The sequence below is a fragment of the Hemitrygon akajei genome, chromosome 26 (assembly GCF_048418815.1).
Source record: "Hemitrygon akajei chromosome 26, sHemAka1.3, whole genome shotgun sequence".
Lineage (NCBI taxonomy): Eukaryota > Metazoa > Chordata > Chondrichthyes > Myliobatiformes > Dasyatidae > Hemitrygon > Hemitrygon akajei.
The window spans coordinates 40,506,863-40,527,504 of record NC_133149.1 but is presented as its reverse complement, the minus strand read 5'-3'; the positions used below and the strand labels follow the sequence as shown (position 1 = coordinate 40,527,504).

At 40.8% G+C, this 20,642-nt stretch overlaps 1 protein-coding gene across 1 annotated transcript; it reads right to left on the bottom strand.

Annotated features, from left to right (window-relative positions):
* Positions 1–145: 145 nt before the first annotated feature.
* On the bottom strand, positions 146–20,577 carry LOC140716906 (interleukin-10 receptor subunit beta-like). The gene is made up of 7 exons (XM_073029988.1): positions 20,272–20,577; positions 16,338–16,464; positions 12,445–12,626; positions 10,347–10,513; positions 8,195–8,348; positions 6,096–6,220; positions 146–1,796 (listed from the first exon to the last, which is right to left on the bottom strand). The coding sequence occupies exons 1-7, from the start codon at positions 20,318–20,320 to the stop codon at positions 1,245–1,247; spliced, it is 1,356 nt and encodes a 451-aa protein (XP_072886089.1). The 5' UTR covers positions 20,321–20,577; the 3' UTR covers positions 146–1,244.
* Between the last annotated feature and the right edge of the window lie 65 nt (positions 20,578–20,642).

The following is a 20,642-nucleotide window of genomic DNA, read 5'->3' as shown; positions in this document are numbered from 1 at the left end:
GCCATAGGAACTTATGTTTCTGACTGTGTAATAGCAAAGCTCTAAATGTATTGTTGTGTCCACAATTGAATGAAGATGTTAACGCAGTGCATTCTGCTTAATTGAGCCATCGGTTATTTGGAGCAACTTAAAGAACAAAAACTAATCCAGAAAATAGCCAAGATTTTATTTGCTTATTTGAGACACTATGCCAATTAATTGGGACAGAATGTCGTCAAACAGTTTAACTTGCGCCTGTCTCATGCATTTGCGCGGCTGTTAGACACTACACCATGCTTAGACCAAATAGTTTTTAAATAGCATCAGTCGCATGTGTTTGTGGTCAAAGAGCAATAATTTCTGTCACTGATAGTTAGCGATAAATAAGCAGTAATACAATTCAAAACTGTTTTGCGCACTATGATTTCAAGCATTCAGCCTTGGAGATGCGAGAAATAGCCAGGAGTGAAAATGAAACAATTTTACTACTTCAACAAGTTAGGAACTACGAAGAATTTGAAGGCATCAACAATCATCTTGAACGTTACAATGAACATGGAGACTTTGGAGGATGTTTCTAAATAGCGTCAGTCGTCAGTACTTGTGTGGCCATTACAACACTAAATCGTGCTTACATCGGGCAGTTTTTCAATAGTGTCTGTTGTGTATGCTTGTGTTATGTTATTCATTTGGGCCGAACAATGCCAAATTAAAAAGCAATGATTTTTGACACTACTTCATGCAGGAAGGCAATGAAGGCTGTCCATTATCTACACTAGCTGTCTGCACTGATTTTGTTCATTTATAGTCAATCAAAAGAACACAACAGTGTACAGTGGATGAATTGATCCGTCAATAACTATTTGTAACCAATACAGTTTTATAGTACTGTAGTAATATTGCTAGTGTTCTAATTTGTTCTCTATTTCATTTAAATACATACATATTTATTATCAATTAAACAGTAGTTTGTCTTTTTTAAACTATTTCCATGAAAATTTGGCTAACTGGGGCAGACACTTAATTAGACCAAAATGTATTGGTTTCAATGTGTGGCCCAATTAATGGGAATCCACTGTACTTCTGCCATCATTGAGCTGCCTTCAATTTATAGTGCCAGATCCACTGAAATGTACTGTTTACTAAGAAACTTCCACAAAGGAAGTCAATTACAATGGTGGTGAAACTGAAATAGTTTAATAAATAATTAAATTATAAAATACATTATAATTGCCTGCGGAATGTTTGATATGACCATCTTTTGTTTAAAATTCATTCTCCATTAACATGACATCATCCAGGTTGAGGAATCCTCTTGTAAACTCTTCTGTTACACTAATATCTGATAATGAGATGCAGCAGGGAAGAGAGTCCTCTACAATTGGTTCCTGACCCATGTTAGTCCTTGGCATCTGTCTCTGATACCCTGAAATATTTATGCTTCCAGTGTTATCCCCCGGCTCATCCGTCGTATCCGGGATGTGTACTGAGCTGAAATCAATGGGCTGCGATCTGCTCTGCCCACACTCAGGGCTGGTGCTCTGGAGGCTGCTGGAGTCTGGCGTCTGCTGCATGTAGCGGTTCAGAGGCTCACTGTGCAATACCATCCGGTCTGATGATTGGCTTCCAATATCGATCCCACTATCCACAGAAGATGCTTCCTTGATCTTCTGGTCCAGCCAAGGCTCATCCTGGTCGAGAGTCTTGGTGACACCAGGATGGGCGTCAACGGCAAACACCTTTTGTACCACCACATCTTCTGTCAAACTCAAGTAATACTTGATGTTCAAAAACTTCTTGTTCTTTTCAAATGATTCCTGTTGGAGGGAATAATAATTTCATTGTAAATGCAAAAGTGAGATCATAAGAAGGAAGAAGTGTTGAACCACAATAGACAGACTTTGTGATAGATCTAAAATACTTTTAAACCCAGTTTCTAGCCAGAACTGAGGAACCAGGCACACTCTACCAGAAACTCTATGAGCAGCCTGAAAGTGAATCTCAATAGACTCATGCCTTAAGTGTCAGCTGTTTATTCCTTTCCATAAATGCTGCCTAACCTGTGAATTCCTACAGAATTTGGTATGTGTTAAACTGGGCAGTTATTGGCTAGAATATGTAGAAGTTAAAGGACAGATTTGAGAGTTGTGAAAAAGGTCTTAATAGGATAGTCTGGAACAAGAAATTGACTATGGGGCGGGGTGAAGGCAAGGGTTTGGTACTGTATCTGTTAACTTTAAAATCTGAGCAGGAGTATTACATTGATCTTGAATGGTCTGTCACTAAGAACAAGTAGTAAGTAGTCTGTGTGCATACATCTACTGATGCCTCTGGACACATCATCAGTGATGTTCCTGGAATCAGTGGGTGTTTTGAGTCTTTCAACATCATACATCCTCCTCCAGGTGACCCGGCCAGGGCTGATCAGACCCCAGCTTGTGTCCAGATGGCTAGCTACTTGTGACTCCATGGCTCCCCTTTTTTTGAGCCACAGCCAACTTGAGGCCCTCTCTGCTTTAGCCTCACCTAAGATTTGTAACAGAGGGGTCCTTAATCATTTATAGGAAGAAGCACTATCGACGTTTTGGGCCGAGACGTCGACAGTGCTTCTTCCTATAGATGCTGCCTGGCCTGCTGTGTTCCATCAGCATTTTGTGTGTGTTGCTTGAATTTCCAGCATCTGCAGATTTCCTCGTGTTTGCGAGTCCTTAATCATTACTTGTTGATTCAAGAAAACAGGGCTTTGCTGAATAGCCAGTATTGTATTCCTGAGATGGTGAGTCACCCTCAGATATTGCATTCAGACAATGGATGTTTTGTAAATGTCTGATACAACTTGCTAGGCCGGCTATTTCAAGTTAGCTCTAGGCTGGAGTTGTTGGCAAGCCCTGAATAGATAAGAATAGCATTACCCTCTCTAAAAGGAACAACCCAGTTAAATTTCACACAAAAATGCTGGAAGAATTCAGCAGGCCAGGCAGCATTTATGGAAAGGAGAACAGTCGACATTTCATGCCAGGACCTTTCAGCAGGACTGGAGAGAAAACGATGAGGAGTCAGGATAGGGGGGTGGTAGTGGAGGGAGAAAGGGAGAAACAAAAGGTGATAAGGTGAAGCCAGGAGTGGGGAGGGGTGAAGTAAAGAGCTGGGAAGTTGATTGGTGAAAGAGATACAGGGCTGGAGAAGGGGGAATCTGCTAGGAGAGGACAGAAGGCCATGGAAGAAAGAAAAAGAGGGAGGTGACAGACAGGCAAGGAGATAAGGTGAGAGAGAGAAGTGGAAATGGGGAATGGTGAAGGGAAGGGGGGGGGCACATTACCAGAAGTTCAAGAAATCAATGTTCATGCCATCAGATTAGAGTCTACCCAGACGAAATATAGACAATAGACAGTAGGTGCAGGAGTAGGCCATTCGGCCCTTCTAGCCAGCACCGCCATTCACTGTGATCATGGCTGATCATACACAATCAGTACCCCGTTCCTGCCCTCTCCCCATATCCCTTGACCCCGCTATCTATAAGAGCTCTATCTAACTCTCTCTTGAATGCATCCAGAGACTTGGCCTCCACTGCCTTCTGGGGCAGAGCATTCCACATATCCACCACTCTCTGGGTGAAAAAGTTTTTCCGCATCTCTATTCTAAATGGCCTACCCCTTATTCTTAAACTGTGGCCTCTGGTTCTGGACTCACCCATCAGCGGGAACATGCTTCCTGCCTCCAGCGTGTCCAATCCCTTAATAATCTTATATGTTTCAATCAGATCCCCTCTCATCCTTTTAAATATAAGGTGTTGCTCCTCCAACCGGAGTGTGGCCTCATCATGACAGTAGAGGAGGCCATGGACAGTCATATCGGAACGGGAATGGGAAGTGGAATTAAAATGGGTGGCCACTGGGAGATCCCGTTTCTTCTGGTGGATGGAACACAGGTGTTCAGTGAAGTGTCCACATCGGGTCTCACTGATATACGGGAGGCCATAGCGGGAGCACTGGACACGGTAGATAACCCCAACAGACTCACCTGGGAGGACTGTTTGGGGCCCTGTATGGTAGTGAGGGAGGAGGTGTAGGGGCAGGTTCCACTTGTTCCACTTGCAAGGATAAATGCCAAGAGGGAGATCAGTGGGGAGGGACCAATGGACAAGCAAGTTGCCTGCAGAAAGCAGAAAGTGGGCGGGAGGGGAGGAAGGAAAGATGTGCTTGGTGGTGGGATCCCATTGGAGTTGGTGGAAGTCACGGAGATTTATGTGTTGGACGCGGAGGGTGGTAGGTGAAGACAAGAGGAACCCAGGTGGAGTGGCGGGAGGATGGGGTGAGGGCAAATGTGCATGAAATGGAAGAGATGTGGGTGAGGGCAGTGTTGATGGTGGAGGAAGGAAAGCCCCTTTCTTTGAAGAAGGAGAACATCTCCTTAATTCTGGAATGAGCACCTCTGCTCTGTCTGCCAGCAAAAGCGGGATCTCCCAGTGCCACCCATTTCAATTCCACTTCCCATTCCCGTTCCAACATGTCGGTCCATGGCCTCCTCCACTGTCATGATGAGGCCACACTCAGGCTGGAAGAGCAGCATCTTATATTCCATCTGGGTAGCCTCCAACCTGATGGCATGAACATTGACTTCTCGAACTTCTGGTAATGCCCCCCCTCCCTTCACCATTCCCCCATCCCCTTATCCTTCTCTCATCTTATCTCCTTACCTGCCCATCACCTCCCTCTGATGCTCCTCCCACTTTTCTTTCTCCCATGGCCTTCTGTTCTCTCCTATTAGATTCCCCCCTTCTCCAGCTCCCTATCTCTTTCACCAACTTTCCATCTCTTTATTTCACCTATCACCTTGTGTTTCTTCCTTCCCCACCCCCCCCCCCACCTTTTTACTCTGACTCCTCATTTTTTTTCTCCAGTCCTGCTTAAGTGTCTCAGCCTGAAACGTCAACAATACTCTTTTCCTAGATGCTGCCTGGGCTGCTGAGTTCCTCCAGCATTTTGTGTGCGTTGCTTGGATCTTCAGCATCTGCAGATTTTCTCTTGTTTGTGATTGGACCCAGTTAAGGCTGTACCTTTGAATAGTAGTTGTTTCTACTCCTAGCTTTTTATTTCAGATGCACATTTCCCAAAGGAAAGTAGAAGTGAACATTACTCGCAAAGCTTGCCAATAATGCCCATATTCCACACCGATAAGACCTGTGCAAATAATTAATTTGGACTTGCAAAGTGTCCTTGGGAGGATTTTCAATCATTCATCATTAACATTGCCATACTCTACAAAGAAATCTGGCCTCAGGATTAATAATGCAGTGATTTCACCAGCCAAAAAAAAAAATTTGAGATGTTCTGAAAGGCACAAGGAAAATGCTGGAGAAATGCAAGCTTCTTTTTACTTTTAATATTGTCATTATGTTCTTACATTGCTCACTCTTCCTTGTTCAGTAACCTCAACAGAAATGCCATCTAATATGGAGGGGCCACCGCACAGGATTGGAAAAAGCTGCAGAAAGTTGTAAACTCAGCCAGCATCCAGGACATCTTCAAAAAGGCTGCATCATCATTAAAGACTCCCACCACCCAGGACATGCCCACTTCTCATTGCTACCATCAGAGAGGAGGTAAAGGAGCCTGAAGACTCACACTCAACATTTTAGGAACAGCTTCTACCCCTCTACCATTAGATTTATGACTGGACAATGAACCCATATACACTACCTCAATTTTGTTTTGCTCTCCTTTTACACGACTTGTTTAATTTATATATATTTCTTATTGTAATATATAGAATTTTAAATTTTGTATTGCATTGTACTGCCGCCGCAAAACAACAAATGTCACAACATATGCCAGTGATATTAAATCTAATTCTGATTCCAATTTTAAATAGAGTGAGGAAAATATGCTTGTTGACCGACAGTCTGGCAGACATGACATCATACAAGGTTAGGTTTTGGAGGATGGCCAATGGCAGGAGTGAGTTAGTAGGAAGTCTGGGGAGAGTTGGATTATTGGGCTCACTTAAGGGCCTGACATGATCTAATTTGAAAGAAGAGATTAGATCACATTCCTTGTCTGTAATGATTTCAGATGTGACTACCTCACATACTGTCAGTGAGTGAGGGCAGAACTTACCAGAACAGCTGGTGTTGTTCTTTGTTTCTTCAGGTAATAATGGCGGACCAATCGCAGGCAGACGTAGATAGTGATCGTCAGAATGAAAACGACACCGATGACAAAAGACACGACTTGAAATTCATCTGCAATTCAATGAGATCAATATTATCTAAATTTCAGCTCCATTAGCCTGGGTGGCCTATGTCCTCCCTGGATTAAAAATCTATCAGTCTCAAGAGTTAAATATTATCTGGTGCCTTTCATGCCAGACTGCTTTTCCATCAGATTCCTGCTGAGCTGGGATACCTATTGGACTGTACTGGCAACTAATATAAAAGGATTTCAATGTTGATTGAAGATTAAATGTTAATTATTATAGCTTGCAGTTCCTCAAGTAGTTCAATGGAGTATATCTAGAACATCATCAAAGCTTCAGGAGCCTTAGGTTCCACACCACCATGTTCAGGAACAGTTATTACCCTTCAATCTTCAGGCTCCTGAACCAGCGTTGATAACTTCATTCACCTCAACACTGAAATAGTCACTGAACATAACCTTTCAGACTCACTTTCAAGGACTCAACTCATGTTCTCAGTATGATTTATCTACTTTTTTTATTATTATTATATTTTAATTTTTTTCTCAGCCCCAGGTGGTAAAACTCACTGTACGGACATAACCAAGCACACTCATTTCTCGATTTCTTGGAACTTTCAGACTATTCTATGGTGACTTTCTGAAGATTTACTATTGCTGTGTAGGTCTAATTGTTTAATGTTATTGTGTAGTGATTTTTTTGGATAATACCAGTTGTAGATACTGCTCTTGGGACAATGTAAATCCTGTTCATATTCCATAGTCCTTCAATTTCCTCTTTTAATTCAGCATATTTCTGCCGGTTTTCACTTTTTGATTTCTGGATGTTATGTGTGTTTGGAATAATGATATCTATTTAATAAATTGTTCTTGCTTGTTTGTCCTGTAATATTATATTCAGACAGTTATTTATGGATTGTTCTATCTGTAATAATGGATCAGACATAATATAATTTGTAGGACTCAGACTCTAAAACCGGATCAAGTTTATATTTATAGTAAGGTCTGGTGTCCTTTATGGGTTTGTATTTTAAAGCCAGATTTTGGTGAATGATGCTTGCCACTTGCTTGTGCCTGTGTTAGTAATCAGATTGAGTTAAACTGCTGCAGGATCCTGCAATGTGCTGGATTGTTTCTGGGTTTCTCTTGGCATTATTATTATTATTTGTTTGTTTTTCTGTATTTACACAGTTTGTCTTCTTTTGCACATTTTTTGTCAATCTTTGTGTGTAGTTTTTCAATGATTCTATTGTATTTCTTTGTTCTACTACTAATGCCAGCAAGAAAATGAATTTTAGGGTAGTATATGGTGACATGTACGTACTTTGATAATATATTTAGTTTTAAACTTTGAACATTATTAGTTGATATTAAAGTGTTATCCAAAGATGCATCCTTGTCAGTACAACATTCCTTTGTACTGAAGTAGGATCAGCCCTGGTCTGTGTTCAGTTCCTGTAATGTCTGACTTCATGCAGGAAGTGCAACTAACTGAGTTGCAGCAAACAATTTCACAAAGTAACACACACTTTTCAAATTTTGATAATGCATATGGCTTCCTGGTGTTTATACTGTGCCATGCTGTGGAGGAGGCACAATGCCAACATGTTTCAGATTTCCCACTCTGTGCATCCCATTCTTAGCCTTTCCACTGAGTTAAGGTACCAAAGTCCCATTGTTTCCCCAACACCAGGAAATTAGTAAGACAATGAAAATAATATTTCAAAGTGGGGAAATATTTAGACTGCTTTTTAACAGGAGATGGGTCAATTACAAACTTCTCAACTGATCAAAAACACAGGCCAGAATGGAGGGTAAAGCCTTTCCCAACCTTTTTTATGCCTTGGAGCCTTATCATTAACTGTGGGGTTCAGTGGAACCCAGGTTGGGAACCCCTGATCTAGATGGTCTCTACTAATGTGTGTTTTGTCTACGTATTAACCCAGATTAATTTTTCCAAACCAACTTGATATATATCTGCTATAAAATGCATTAATGTATATATTGATATCATACTTTACCTGGATTAGTTGGGATTTCCACACATTTCTCTTCTGTAATATTGCTTTTCCTGTTATCTCCAGATAGCTTTGCCATAACTTTGATGCAGTAAGTACTCCCCAGTAACTCTTCAGTTTTTATGTAAGGTTCTTTTGAACCCTGAAGTTCCGCAGACTGTTGGAACACAAGCAGGCGAAACTTTAGAGAAGCCAACAAAATGCTGTCCATATCAGCACGATGTTCCAAGAAGGTAGTTCTAACTAACCACAATCCACACTACAAACAACTTGCAAGGTACTTATTGCTCGTACAAAAGTAACTCTGTAGATCCAACCGTGGAGTCATTTAATGTGCCACACCAGATTCATCATCTGAGTCACTGTGCTGATATTGGCATGTTCAACATAGGAAAGCTCAGCTTTGGTCTTAAGATTATCAAAGCTCTTATGGGGATTCCATAAGCAATATTGTGGGACTGTTGTAGACTAAATGGTGAAGACTTGTTTCTATAATTTATTGACAACTTCATTTGAGAACTGGAAAGGTGGAAGACACATTAGATTTGCCTATTATTGGCACCTTAACATTTAGTATTTCATCCAAGGCTGGTCACATTGCTAGGTGGAGTACAGCTTGACAGTACTCCGTCCTGGACACTCTTCCTCTACTGATGGTATGCTTCACCTCAGCTGTTGGTGCAGTTATTCAGAACAAGGAACAAGGAATCTACATCCTGGCCTGATATTCCATACCAAGTCATGGTGAGGGGAGAAAATTGTCACCAATGCCCCATTAAGGGATGGTATGTGTCTCCTGGGTGTAACACTCCATGTTCTTCTGAATTTACTTGCAAGAGATGAGAGGCAAGACAAGGCTGCAAGGGAAGGAGATCCTTTATCTGGCTAACATTCATGCTTTGTTTTCAAATAATTTTACAGCTTTCTCCTCTTTAGTTCCGTAACTTTCACCAGACCCATAACCCTCCTAAAAAGATGGATTCCACAAATTCTGGCCTCTTCTGCATCCCAGATGTATAATACTTCACGTTTGGCTGGTATTCTTTCAGTAGTCTGAGCACAAAACTCATAAACTCCCTTCCTAGATCTCTTTGCCTCGCTACTTCCCCCTCCTCCTTTAATGTGTTCTCTGGAAACCTCTCTCTGATTATGCTTTAAGTCATTGGCCCTATTCTCTCATGAGACTTGAGGTCAAACATTGCCAAATAATATTTCTGAAAAATGATGTAGGCTATTTTACTATGTTAAAACCCTATATAGGTACAATTGATTAGATTGATCAGGGAAATGTTGGATACCAAACCAGCATGGAATTCACAATGACAAACAAGAGAAAATCTGCAGACGCTGGAAATCTGAGCAACACACACAAAATGCTGGAGGAACTCAGCAGTCCAGGCAGCATCTATGGAAAAAAGTACAGTCAACGTTTCTGCCCGAAATACCGACTGTACTCTTTTCCATAGATGCTGCCTGGCCTGTTGAGTTCCTCCAGCATTCTGTGTCTGTTGTATGGAATTCACAATGCTCAGATGAATGGTTGTACAAATGGCCTCTACGCTTCCAAAAGAGTAAAGGGAAAATTCAAGCATGGGGTTTTCTAACCACTGCTGTTCAATGTCTGATAACTCCATCTTGCAAAGCTTTGAAGGATGAAAGTTGGGCTATTAACTGTCTACCTTGCTGGATCTCACACCTCTGGAATGGCTCATAATTGGAAAAAAACATTCACTTGAGGAAGCAACAGGAGATGTTTGATCCTGACTCACTTTCAAGGACTGTACAATCCATGTTCTTAGTATTACCGGTAATTATTTAATTATTGCATTTGCACAATTTGTCTTAATTTATGCATTGGTTGCTTTGTCAGTCCTTGTGTGTCTACGTATAGTTTTTCATAAATCCTATTGGATTTCTTTATTTTCCTGTAAATGCCTGCAAGAAAATGAATCTCAGGGTTGTATATGGTGACACATACACAGTTTGATAGTAAATTTACTTTGACTTTGAATTTGTCCTCTCAAGAAGGACTAAGGAGACGTAGGTGGCAGAGAGGTTTAGTGGGTGGACAATTTACCATCAGCAATGACCAATTTTATAAAAAATTACCAACATCATAAGGAATTGCAACAGTCAGAAATCCACAAGCACTTACATCGTTGATGCCATTTCCATGGATATAAATTTCATACAACATCGAGTCTTTGAACACATCCTCCATTGACCTGTTTCTTTTTGCTGTGTGCAGGGTGGGTGGGAAGATTCTGACGGTAATCTTGTTATGGTCTATTTTTACATCAAAAGATGGCAATCCCAAAGCAGCTGAAAGGAATTAAAATCTGAAGTTAGACTTTGATGTGCAAACATACAAAATGAATTAATCTGTCAGTGTTAGTAATGTTACGCCTGCACCCCAACTCTGAGGGGCCGAAGGGTACAAAGTAGCCCCCTCCTTTGAGAATCGCAAGATCACTATTAGTTCAGGTCAGGAGACCCAGGAAATGAGAGAGAGAGATGCAGAATCCACAGGGGGTTTGGAATGTCCTGGTCCCTCAACGATACAAAGCCACGGGAAACGGCCATTGTCTCTTGGAGACGGAATTGTGTATTGAGCACTGTGCTATTCATCGACGTCCTCAAGGAATGAGCAACGTGGGCTGGTTGGGGGGATGCCATCCTCCCAACCTGATTGACATCTGAGACCCCGTGAGTAAGGATAAAAGAGGGTCTGGGGAACAACCCCTTTAGACGCACCAGGAGAAACGCTAGAAATCCCGTGACAGCGTTATAGCGACAGCCGGTGGAAAGCCCACGTGCATCCTTTTCCATTTGCCTCGGAATTGGTGGGACTGACCACGGAAGACGGCTTAGCTAAAAAGGAAAAGGACACCGACGACATTTCGAAGGATCGACATCATAGAAAGGAAAACAGGCAGGTTCTAACCCCCGTCTCTCTCTCCAACCAAAAGCTGCAGCCTGAATGAACTTGAGTGACTTTTATATTTCCATCGGACAATACATTATCCCCTAGACAACGATACAGCTATTTCTTATTGATTATTATTATACCCGCGCTTTTAGATTTAGTATTGACGACGTATATTATTTGTATGTTTGCATTGATATTACCGTATTTTTGTGTATTTTTATCAATAAATACTGTTAAAAATAGTACCATCAGACTTCAACGGACCTCTCTATCTTTGCTGGTAAGTGACCCAGTTACGGGGTACGTAACAGTAAGCTAATGAATCGGCATGGAAATACATGGTGAATGTCTCAATGGGTGTGTATAAATGAGCAAATATGTCACTGTGTGCATGTCTGTAACTGAGTTTGCCAGTGTCTGTATAAGCAAGCAAGCAAATCAGTACCTGTGTCTGTCAGTGTTTAAGTAAATTTGAATATGTGTGCTGGTCTGAACATGGTATGAATGTGAATGACTGAACCTGTCACAGAGCGCGTGTGAGTCAGTCAGGATGTGAATGTTATAAGTATGTCATTCTTGCTGCCTGATGGTTTTGGGGCTGGTTCAGATGTGTCGTGGTGACATAGACAGACCAGATTGTGTCAGGATAAAATCTGTGGCGTGGTAGCTGGAAGTATATTCTCGGGTTCCATCAGTGTCAGTGACGAGCAAGGAATTACATCAGCTACATCTTCGGCTACTAAGTGTAAATTTTTGGCTAGGATGAAATTGAATGAAGGCTTATTATCCCAGACCATTCACCTCAGCAGTAAATATTTTTAGATTCTTAAAAGCACTTCTCAACAGAAAAAGAAATATAATTAATAACCCAGCAACTTAAAAGCTAGCATTCAAACCCCCAACTTTGTCACTTGAATTGCAAGACGTGTCATCTCTAACTAAAAACTCTTCCATAACTGTAGTGGGCATCAAAGGAGATTAGCATTATAATCATTCTTGTAAGAGATGAATTAAGCAGGCGTGGATTTTATTCATTAGAACCAAGGAGAAGGAGGGCTGATCTTACAAAGATGTTTAAAATCATGAGGGGCATAGGGAGGTTGAATGCATAGACGGTGGTCCTCCATATATGGAATAAGCTGCCAGAGGAAGTGGTTGAGGCAGGTACATTAACAACATTTAAAAGACACTTGGACAGGTACGCAGATAGGAACTGTCGAGGGGTACTGTATGTGGGTCAAACATAGGCAAATGGGACCAGTGTAGATAGGCATCATGACTGGCCTGTATCCCATGAATTATGATTCTATGAAGGGTCACTTACTGGCATCGTAGGGTTTAAATCGATTGGGACTCTCCCATTTGGAAGTTGTGTTGCCAATCACACTCCTGACACGAACAAGAAAGCTAATACTGAGGTTCCAGGTCTCCTCAGTGAGATCACAGTAATGGTGAGAAATTCCTGTACAGTTTGACACTGGGATAAAATCTTCACCATATCCATACCTGCAATAAAGAGACTGATCAGTATCTTCATGTTATTATGCAAGCTAACATTCTCCAAAAACAAAACAGCCTCCTATTGATAACTCCTGTTCATGTTGCTGGAAGATCACACGACTTTCTACCTTCAACCCTGGCTACAAGATACAAATACATAAAGTAAATTTATTATCTATAAGTACGTTTGCATCACCATATATACTACCTTGAGATTCATTTTTTGCAGGCATCCACCCAACCCTAATTCTGTAAAGAAAAAGAGCAGGAGAGTGCTCTGGTGTGCAGACCAACGTTTATACTTTCACCAATATGTAAAACAGAATGTCTGCTCAGGACTACAATGCTGTTTGTGGGGCCTTGCAGCATGCTACTGTGTGTTTGCTTCAGTGACTAGTAAGCACACTTCAAAGTGCTTTGACTGTCCTGAAAGGGAATTTGAAAGGGACTGCTGAAATACTGCTTTAAATGCCATGCTAAAATAATTATCTTCTTTCTGTTATATGAACAAAGTGCTTTTTTGAGGTGTGTCCATTATCACAAAACACAGGGGCTTGTTGGAAATCTGAGATGAGTTTAAATATTTACACTTTAGGCACACAAAATATTGCACAAGATTGAAGACTACAGACTCAGCCAACTCCATCGCAGGCACAACCCTCCCAACCAAGAAGGTGGCATCAGCCATTTTTTCCGACAGCCCAATCAAATTGTGATTCATTAATAAGCACAAATAAAAATAAGGTAGGGATAAGTGGAGCAGCCACTGTTGGAATGGACCAATGTTTGTGGAACGAGCTTCCAGTAGAAGCGGTAGAGGCAGGTTCGATTTTGTCATTTTAAAAAAAATTAGATAGGTATATGGACAGGAAAGGAATGGAGGGTTATGGGCTGAGTGCAGGTCGGTGGGACTAGGTGAGAGTAAGCGTTTGTCACGGACTAGAAGGGCCGAGATGGCCTGTTTCCGTGCTGTAATTGTTATATGGTTATAATGTTAAAGTAGGGATGCTTTGGCTCAACAGGCTTGGGTGAGGTAAGTTTCTGGTAAGTTTCCTCTTCTTCAGGACTGACGGAGGGTCTCAGCCCGAAACATCGACAGTGCTTCTCCCTATAGATGTTACCTGGCCTGCTGCGTTCCACCAGCATTTGGTGTGTTCTGCAGAATCTCTTGTGTTTATAATTTCACTTGCAATTTATTTTACAATAAATATGAGCAGGCATAGTAAGATTGGGATTTTTTAGGGGAATGTGAGTGTCTTTACATGTAAACAAACTGGATGACTCAAAACCAAACTAACAGTAGCAAGTAAAATTTTTGAGAGCAAGGTCGTGCTCTTGATATTCAGCCTCATGCAGCTAATTGCATTCTCTTGATACATGACTATGCCCACACAATAATGCGTTTCCCAAAAATGTGCAGAGCCAAATGCATCTCTGTGCCCTCACTGACAAAATCAGGGGCACTGATATCCGCTTTATTGGTAAGGTTATGCAGGTCTCAATATGGGCTCCTGGGAGACGGAGCAACATGCATGTAACACATGAATGGAGAACATCTAGATTTGTTTTGTAAAAAAGCTCCAGTTAAAAGCTGTTTTTGGTCCTATAGTTCCGAGACATCTCAAGGTTCAAGTAGGCTCACCAGCACCTTCTCAAGGGCAACTAGGAATGAGTGATGAAATGCCAGCTATCCTGTTAACAATAAATATCCTCATAGAGCTTTCCTATTGTCGTTTATCAGGGCTGGTATTTAGTGTTTCAGTTTAAATGCTGTGTTGAAATTGGTCTTTACGTCACAATTTATTTCTTGCTTTAATGCACTTTCCTGTGTTGAATCCGTAATTGCAACACACAAGAAATCATCATTACTGTGGTCAGTTTTTAAACATTTCCACAATTGGATACAGGACATCCCTAACATTGCAACATCAGTGACACAGAACACAGCATCAGTGAAAGTCAGAGTTAGCAAAACATTTACAAATCAGGATATCAGCTGTAAAATACTGATATCTGAAATACTGAGTGCACCAAACTTCTAGAAATCTTTTGATTCAAGTTATTCTCTAAGTCATCATGTTAGCACCCACATAAAGCTATTTAAATTCTGTCACCAGCTCAAACCTTCGCTGAATCTATGCTTGAACTAGATGTGAATTTTCTTTCTGTAAACTTACATCTTCCTGTTATTTATTAGTGGCTACTTTGGATATACAGGGAATATTTCACAGTTTGGTAATGACGCATAATTCAAATGTGATTTTTTTTTTAATTAGGGAGTTCCGCAATTGATAGCAACAGAACAGTGACTAAATTTCCTCCCCTGTTGTCCACCATCCCATTTAGTAACTTTCAGAAAAAAACCTAATATATGTTGTTGCTTCATCCTAGATCATGAATTTACAGAGCTTAAGATCTAAACTAATCACCACACCTCACTTACATGCTCAGGCGTATCCCTTACAGAACAAGTTTAATCTCAAATGCGAGAAAATCTGGAAATCCAAAGCAACACACACAAAATGCTGGAGGAACTCAGCAAGCCAGGCAGCATCTATGCAAAAGAGTAAACAGTCGACGTTTTGGGTCGAGACCCTTCATCAGGACTCAGAGTAAGTTTAATACCTCTTACACAAGACTTACATGCCTCATCTTCTACTACTTTTTTGTCTTGGAATTATCCACCAATTTTATACTTGGGCTAGGTCTACTGTGGGATCAAGTTCCACTTTGAGAATGACACAGTGGCAGATCTGATAGAGCTTCTGGCTTATAGCTCCAGTGACCCATATTTTATTTATTTACAGACACAGCACAGTAACAGGCCCTTTCAGGCCAACAAGCCCATGCCGCCCAATTAATCTACTAACCCGTATGTTTTTGGAATATGGGAGGAAACCAACGCAGTCACAGGGAGAATGTATAAGCTCCTTACAGACAGTGGCAGAAACTGAATCCGGTTCGCTGGTGCTGTTATAGCATCGCATTAACTGCTGCGCTACGCCTGAAAATATATAGCATAGAAAAGTACAGGACAGAAACAGGCTCTTCAGCCCACAGTGTCTGTGCTGACCAAGATGCTTTTTGTAATGATTAAATTGGCTCAAAGTGACTGTCATTTCTAAGAGATGAGACATCAACACTGGGCCTACACAGGAAATGTAGAAAGGATAATTCATGAGATTGTGAAAAAACTTGTATTTGAACTAGCAGCTTACATATCCTAAGGCCTTCTCAAAGCATGTTATGTCCAACTAAAGTTTTCTTTAAAGTGTCGTCACTAGTGTTTATATATAGGAAACATTTAATGAAGTTCCATAAACTGTTTTGAGATAAATAAATAATCTTTTTGTTCAGTGACATTGCCTGTGAAGTAAAGTGCAGGAAAATGTGTCTGTTCTTCCAATTCTATTCTAAGATTTTGGGATGCAAGCAATTTAATGTTTAAACTAAAAAATAACATCTCTGATGATTGGTCAACCCCTCAATAACACAATGCAGATTCCTAACTTTCTTCTTTGACCTCAAGTCTCTGGCATGGCATTTAAACAAATGGTCCTAAACTTGCAACAACTATCTCCACCTCACCAACCCCAAGCCTCCAATCATATTCAAAATTCACTGAGGTTAACTGTAGTTGATGGGGGGGGTGGAATCTGCAACACTCCTCCATGCTCACCAGCTGTATTTTGGCAATGAGAAATGAGACTCTTTTACCTGCAGTACTCCACATCATATCGAACATGTTGTGAATTATTCTGGGCTGGATTCCAATGAAGGATGTTTTCAGTATTCACAGAAAGAAAATAAAGATTTTCTGGGGGGCTTAGGATGGTTTCAGATCCTGTAAAAAAAAAAAAATCCCAGATTTCAGCAATCAATGTAAGTTTACCCTACAAATGCTTAAAAATAACTCCTCAATTCTACAATAACAGCAATTCTGTGTTGATCACTTGCTGGTGTCTACTGACTTGGCTTGAAGAAAACGGGGTGAGGTGATGGGAGACTTGTAACTGGAGTACAGGTCTAGTTGGCATTTGCAGCCTTATATTGCCAGTGTCACCTATGTAAGTTTGTCTATGGATACAAATGATGTGTGTACCTTGTCCAGCAGACTATAGGAAATATTGGCTCTACTACTGATGACACATATGGAATATTTAAAATAAATACAGCTCAGGAACATATCTTTTATCCCCAAAATACATGCCAATCTTTATACTCTATCACCAGAAACCTACTCAACTTCATAAACGTATCAGTGTTACATTCACTTCTGGTACTCCATATGGTAGTAGTTTGATTATCTAATAAGTCAGCAGTCAAAAAGTCTTTGATTTAGTAGTAAATATTTTGTAATTATTGATCCTTAGTTTAAGAGTTCCCCTGAAATGGAAACATCTTTTTCTGCATGTTCCCTATTAAACCCCATCATAGCACTACAAGTCTCTGTCTCAGAGTTTTGCAATTTACGACCTCAATGCAAAGTTATGATAAATACTTTTATGCAAAGTATTGATAAATGTGCTCGTTAGTGACTGCTGCATTGTACGTCCAGCATCAAGCAGTTTACTAATACCAAGCCTGACCATTCATCATTGTTCACCATCAAAAGTCCCTGTTTTGTACATTGGGAAAAACCAAAGAATTTTAGGATTGTGCAGATTAAACTTAACCCTAGTTGAAAAAGGGAAAACACAGATCTGTCTGTGGAGCAGGAGGTGGAGGAAACACAACCAGTCTTTCTGTTCCTCGCAGCTACGCAGTTACTCCAAAGTCCATTTTTGAAATTTAGAAAAAATCACAGAATTTTTCAAGGGTGTAACTGGTAGATAAGGAAAAACCAGTAGACAAGAGTGCCATAGATTTTCAGTAAGTCTTTGTAAAGATCCGGATGAAAGATCAGTGTGTAAAATTAAAGTGCGTGAACTGAAGTAATTCATGGACTAAAAATTAGTTGCAGAGATACAGGAGAGAGAAAATAGCAATAAATGGTCTTTCTTGGGGTGGAAGGTGATAACTGGTGGAATCATTGTTTGGATCTCAGCAATTCATAACATACACTCAGTGGCCACTTTATTAGGTACACCTGCACCTGCCCGTTTATGCAAATATCTAACCAGCAAATCATGTGGCAGCAACTCAATGCATACACAGGCAAACATGGTCAAGAGGTTCAGTTGTTGTTCAGACCAGACATCAGAATGGGGAAGAAATGTGATTTACTGGGAATGGTGCAAAAAAACAACAAAATAAAATCCAGTGAGTGGCAGTTCTGTGGATGAAAATATGAGAGGTCAGAGGAGAAAAGCCAGACTGGTTCAAGCTGACAGGAAGGTGAGATTAACTCAAATAACCACACGTTACAGCAGAAGAGCATTTTTTTAGTGAACAACATGTTGAACCTCGAAGTGGTTGGGCTACAGCAGCAGAAGACCACAGTAACCATTTAGGAGACTGGGAAGTCCGGTGCGCAAAGAAACTAAGGTGTTCTTGTACACAGTTGCAAAGACAGTTGCCGAATCAAGCAGTTGAGAAGTCAAATAATATTCTGCCCCTTTAAGAGTGGGCACAACAATTTCCTGTTGCAATGACACAGGGTTTGACGAGGCCACATCTGCACCTCTGTTCTGTCTTAAGGATATACATGCCAATGGGTATGTGTGAAACCTGATTGATTTCTGCCTCAACAGAACAGCTGCGTAAGAAGAGGTTGCCTTCACAGAATAGGGTTCTTCAGCTACTGGAGATGCAGTGGCTATTTGGGTGGGGAAATCCCTCAATTAGCGTACCACCCGAGAGGGCAACATGAGTGACAAGAATCCTATTGCTTTTAAGCAATACAACAGAAGAATACTGAACACATTGGCTATGAATGTAAGAATGAAAGAGATTGCAGGGGTTGTAATTTTTAAGTCATGAATAGAGTTTATTTTAGTCATGGATTCATAGAATAGTACAGTACAGAAACTGCACTTTAGCCCATCTAATTCATACCAAAACCACTTAACCTAACTACTCCCATCGACCTGCACTGGCACTATAGCCCTCCATACCCCTACTATCCATGTGTCTGTCCAAACTTCTCTTAAACGTTGAAATCAAGCTCGCATGGGCTACTTGTGCTGGCAGCTCATTCCACACTTTTGTGACCCTCTGAGTGAATAAATTTCCCCTCATATTCCCCTTAAACTTTTCATCTTTCACCCTTAACCCATGGCCTCTGGTTAAGAACATAGAAATTTACAGCGCATTACAGGCCATTCGGCCCACAATGTTGTGCCGACCATATAACCTAAATGTAGTTTAGGCTGTAGTCCCACCCACCCTCAGTGGGAAAAGGCATTTACCCTATCTATACCCCTCATAATGTTGTATACCTCTATCAAATCACCCTCCAGTCTTCTATGTTCCAAGGAATAATATCCTAACCTATTCAATCTTGTCTTATAACTCAGGTCCTTATATCTTTATATAAGCAAACTAGGTTTGCTTTGATGAGAGTTGAAAAGAATGAGTTGTTACCTAATTGAAACTTATAAAATTCTGTTAGACTGGGAGGATTGTGTAGAACGACGAAGAAGGGTCACAGTTTCAGAATACCAGTTAAGAGATTTAAGATTGAGATGAAAAGAAAGTTCTTAGAACCATAGAACCATAGAACATTACAGCACAGAAACAGACTGTAGAGGTAAAATTGTTGAATATGTTTAAGGAGATAGATCGCTTTTCTCGAAAAAAAAGACACCAAGCACACAGGGAGGGAGCAGGAGCTAACAGGCGCTATGCACTATGCTTCTGTGAGTTTAGCAACGCTTTCAAAGAGCAACTTTTTGATCGCACAGAGATCCTCAATGCTGAAAGTACAGTATAGCAAGACAATACGCTCAACTCCTTCTTGTGGGATTTTAAACCATAATCACCTGATCAAAGCGTGATAACTAGTCTCGGAACCGTAACTGCTTTCACATAACCCGCTATCTTTGATGTTGGTAAATAATTATTATTGTGTGACGTTCTCATAACAAAATGCACCGCATCCCAATTTAGTTCAGACATACTAACATCAAAAACAGTAGCGCCATGGCTTTCCTAGCAAGTTCTCAATTGTTACGTCTATGTATTTTTTTAAAAATAACTCTTTCCTTTAACAAGAATTTTCAAATTCAAATCCTGAGTTCAGAGTCTAGACGACACTCGCGGTGTAGGCTCACCGACTGAGATCGTAAACCAACCGGACGTCTTTCCCGGGTGGACGAAAATGGAAAACTTGAAGAACAGGGGGATTGTCCCCTGTGAGCTCGCCACTATTTTTTCCTCATTTAACAGTAACTAAAATATCCGATCGTTAAACATACTGCTTTCCTCCTGAACTTTGCTGCGTCAATAGAGACGGTGACTGTATTTTTAAAATATTCACTGGCGTGCCAATCCCATGCCGGTCTAATATCCTTGTACGAGACAATGAGCAAGTACACCCAAGAACAAACGCGGATCCTCATTTCAACATATTTAATTTAGAGTTATTGATTAACAAGACAGAATCAAACTCAATAGCTGCAAATGGAAAGTGTTAACTTTTTATATATAAAATGGGTTTAAAAGAATAAAAATGTAAAGGCTCATTATTTATGCAATACACCAGACCTACCAGAGAGAGTGATCCCCAGTAACAGAAGAACTGTAATCCGAAGTTCCATTGTCGTTTGCCGTTACAGTATTTAGAAATCTCCGCAGGGTATACAGTTCGTTTCTTCAACTACCCGACTCGTGTCCAGGGCAGCGCCAGGTATAGGCGTGGGAGGGAGTCAGTTTCAACTTCCGCCAGGCGATTTCAAATCAGCAGTGGCGGGGAATTTCCTTCAAACTCTCCCAAAAAGCTGACGCACTGCCCTCACATGCATGGAGTCCACAGAGGGGAAGTAGACTGGTTAGACCCAGTCCAGCTATTACAGATTCCCTTCTAAAGCTGAACTTCAACATATGTTGAAGGATCGAAACCAAAATCTGGGCAGGGCGCTG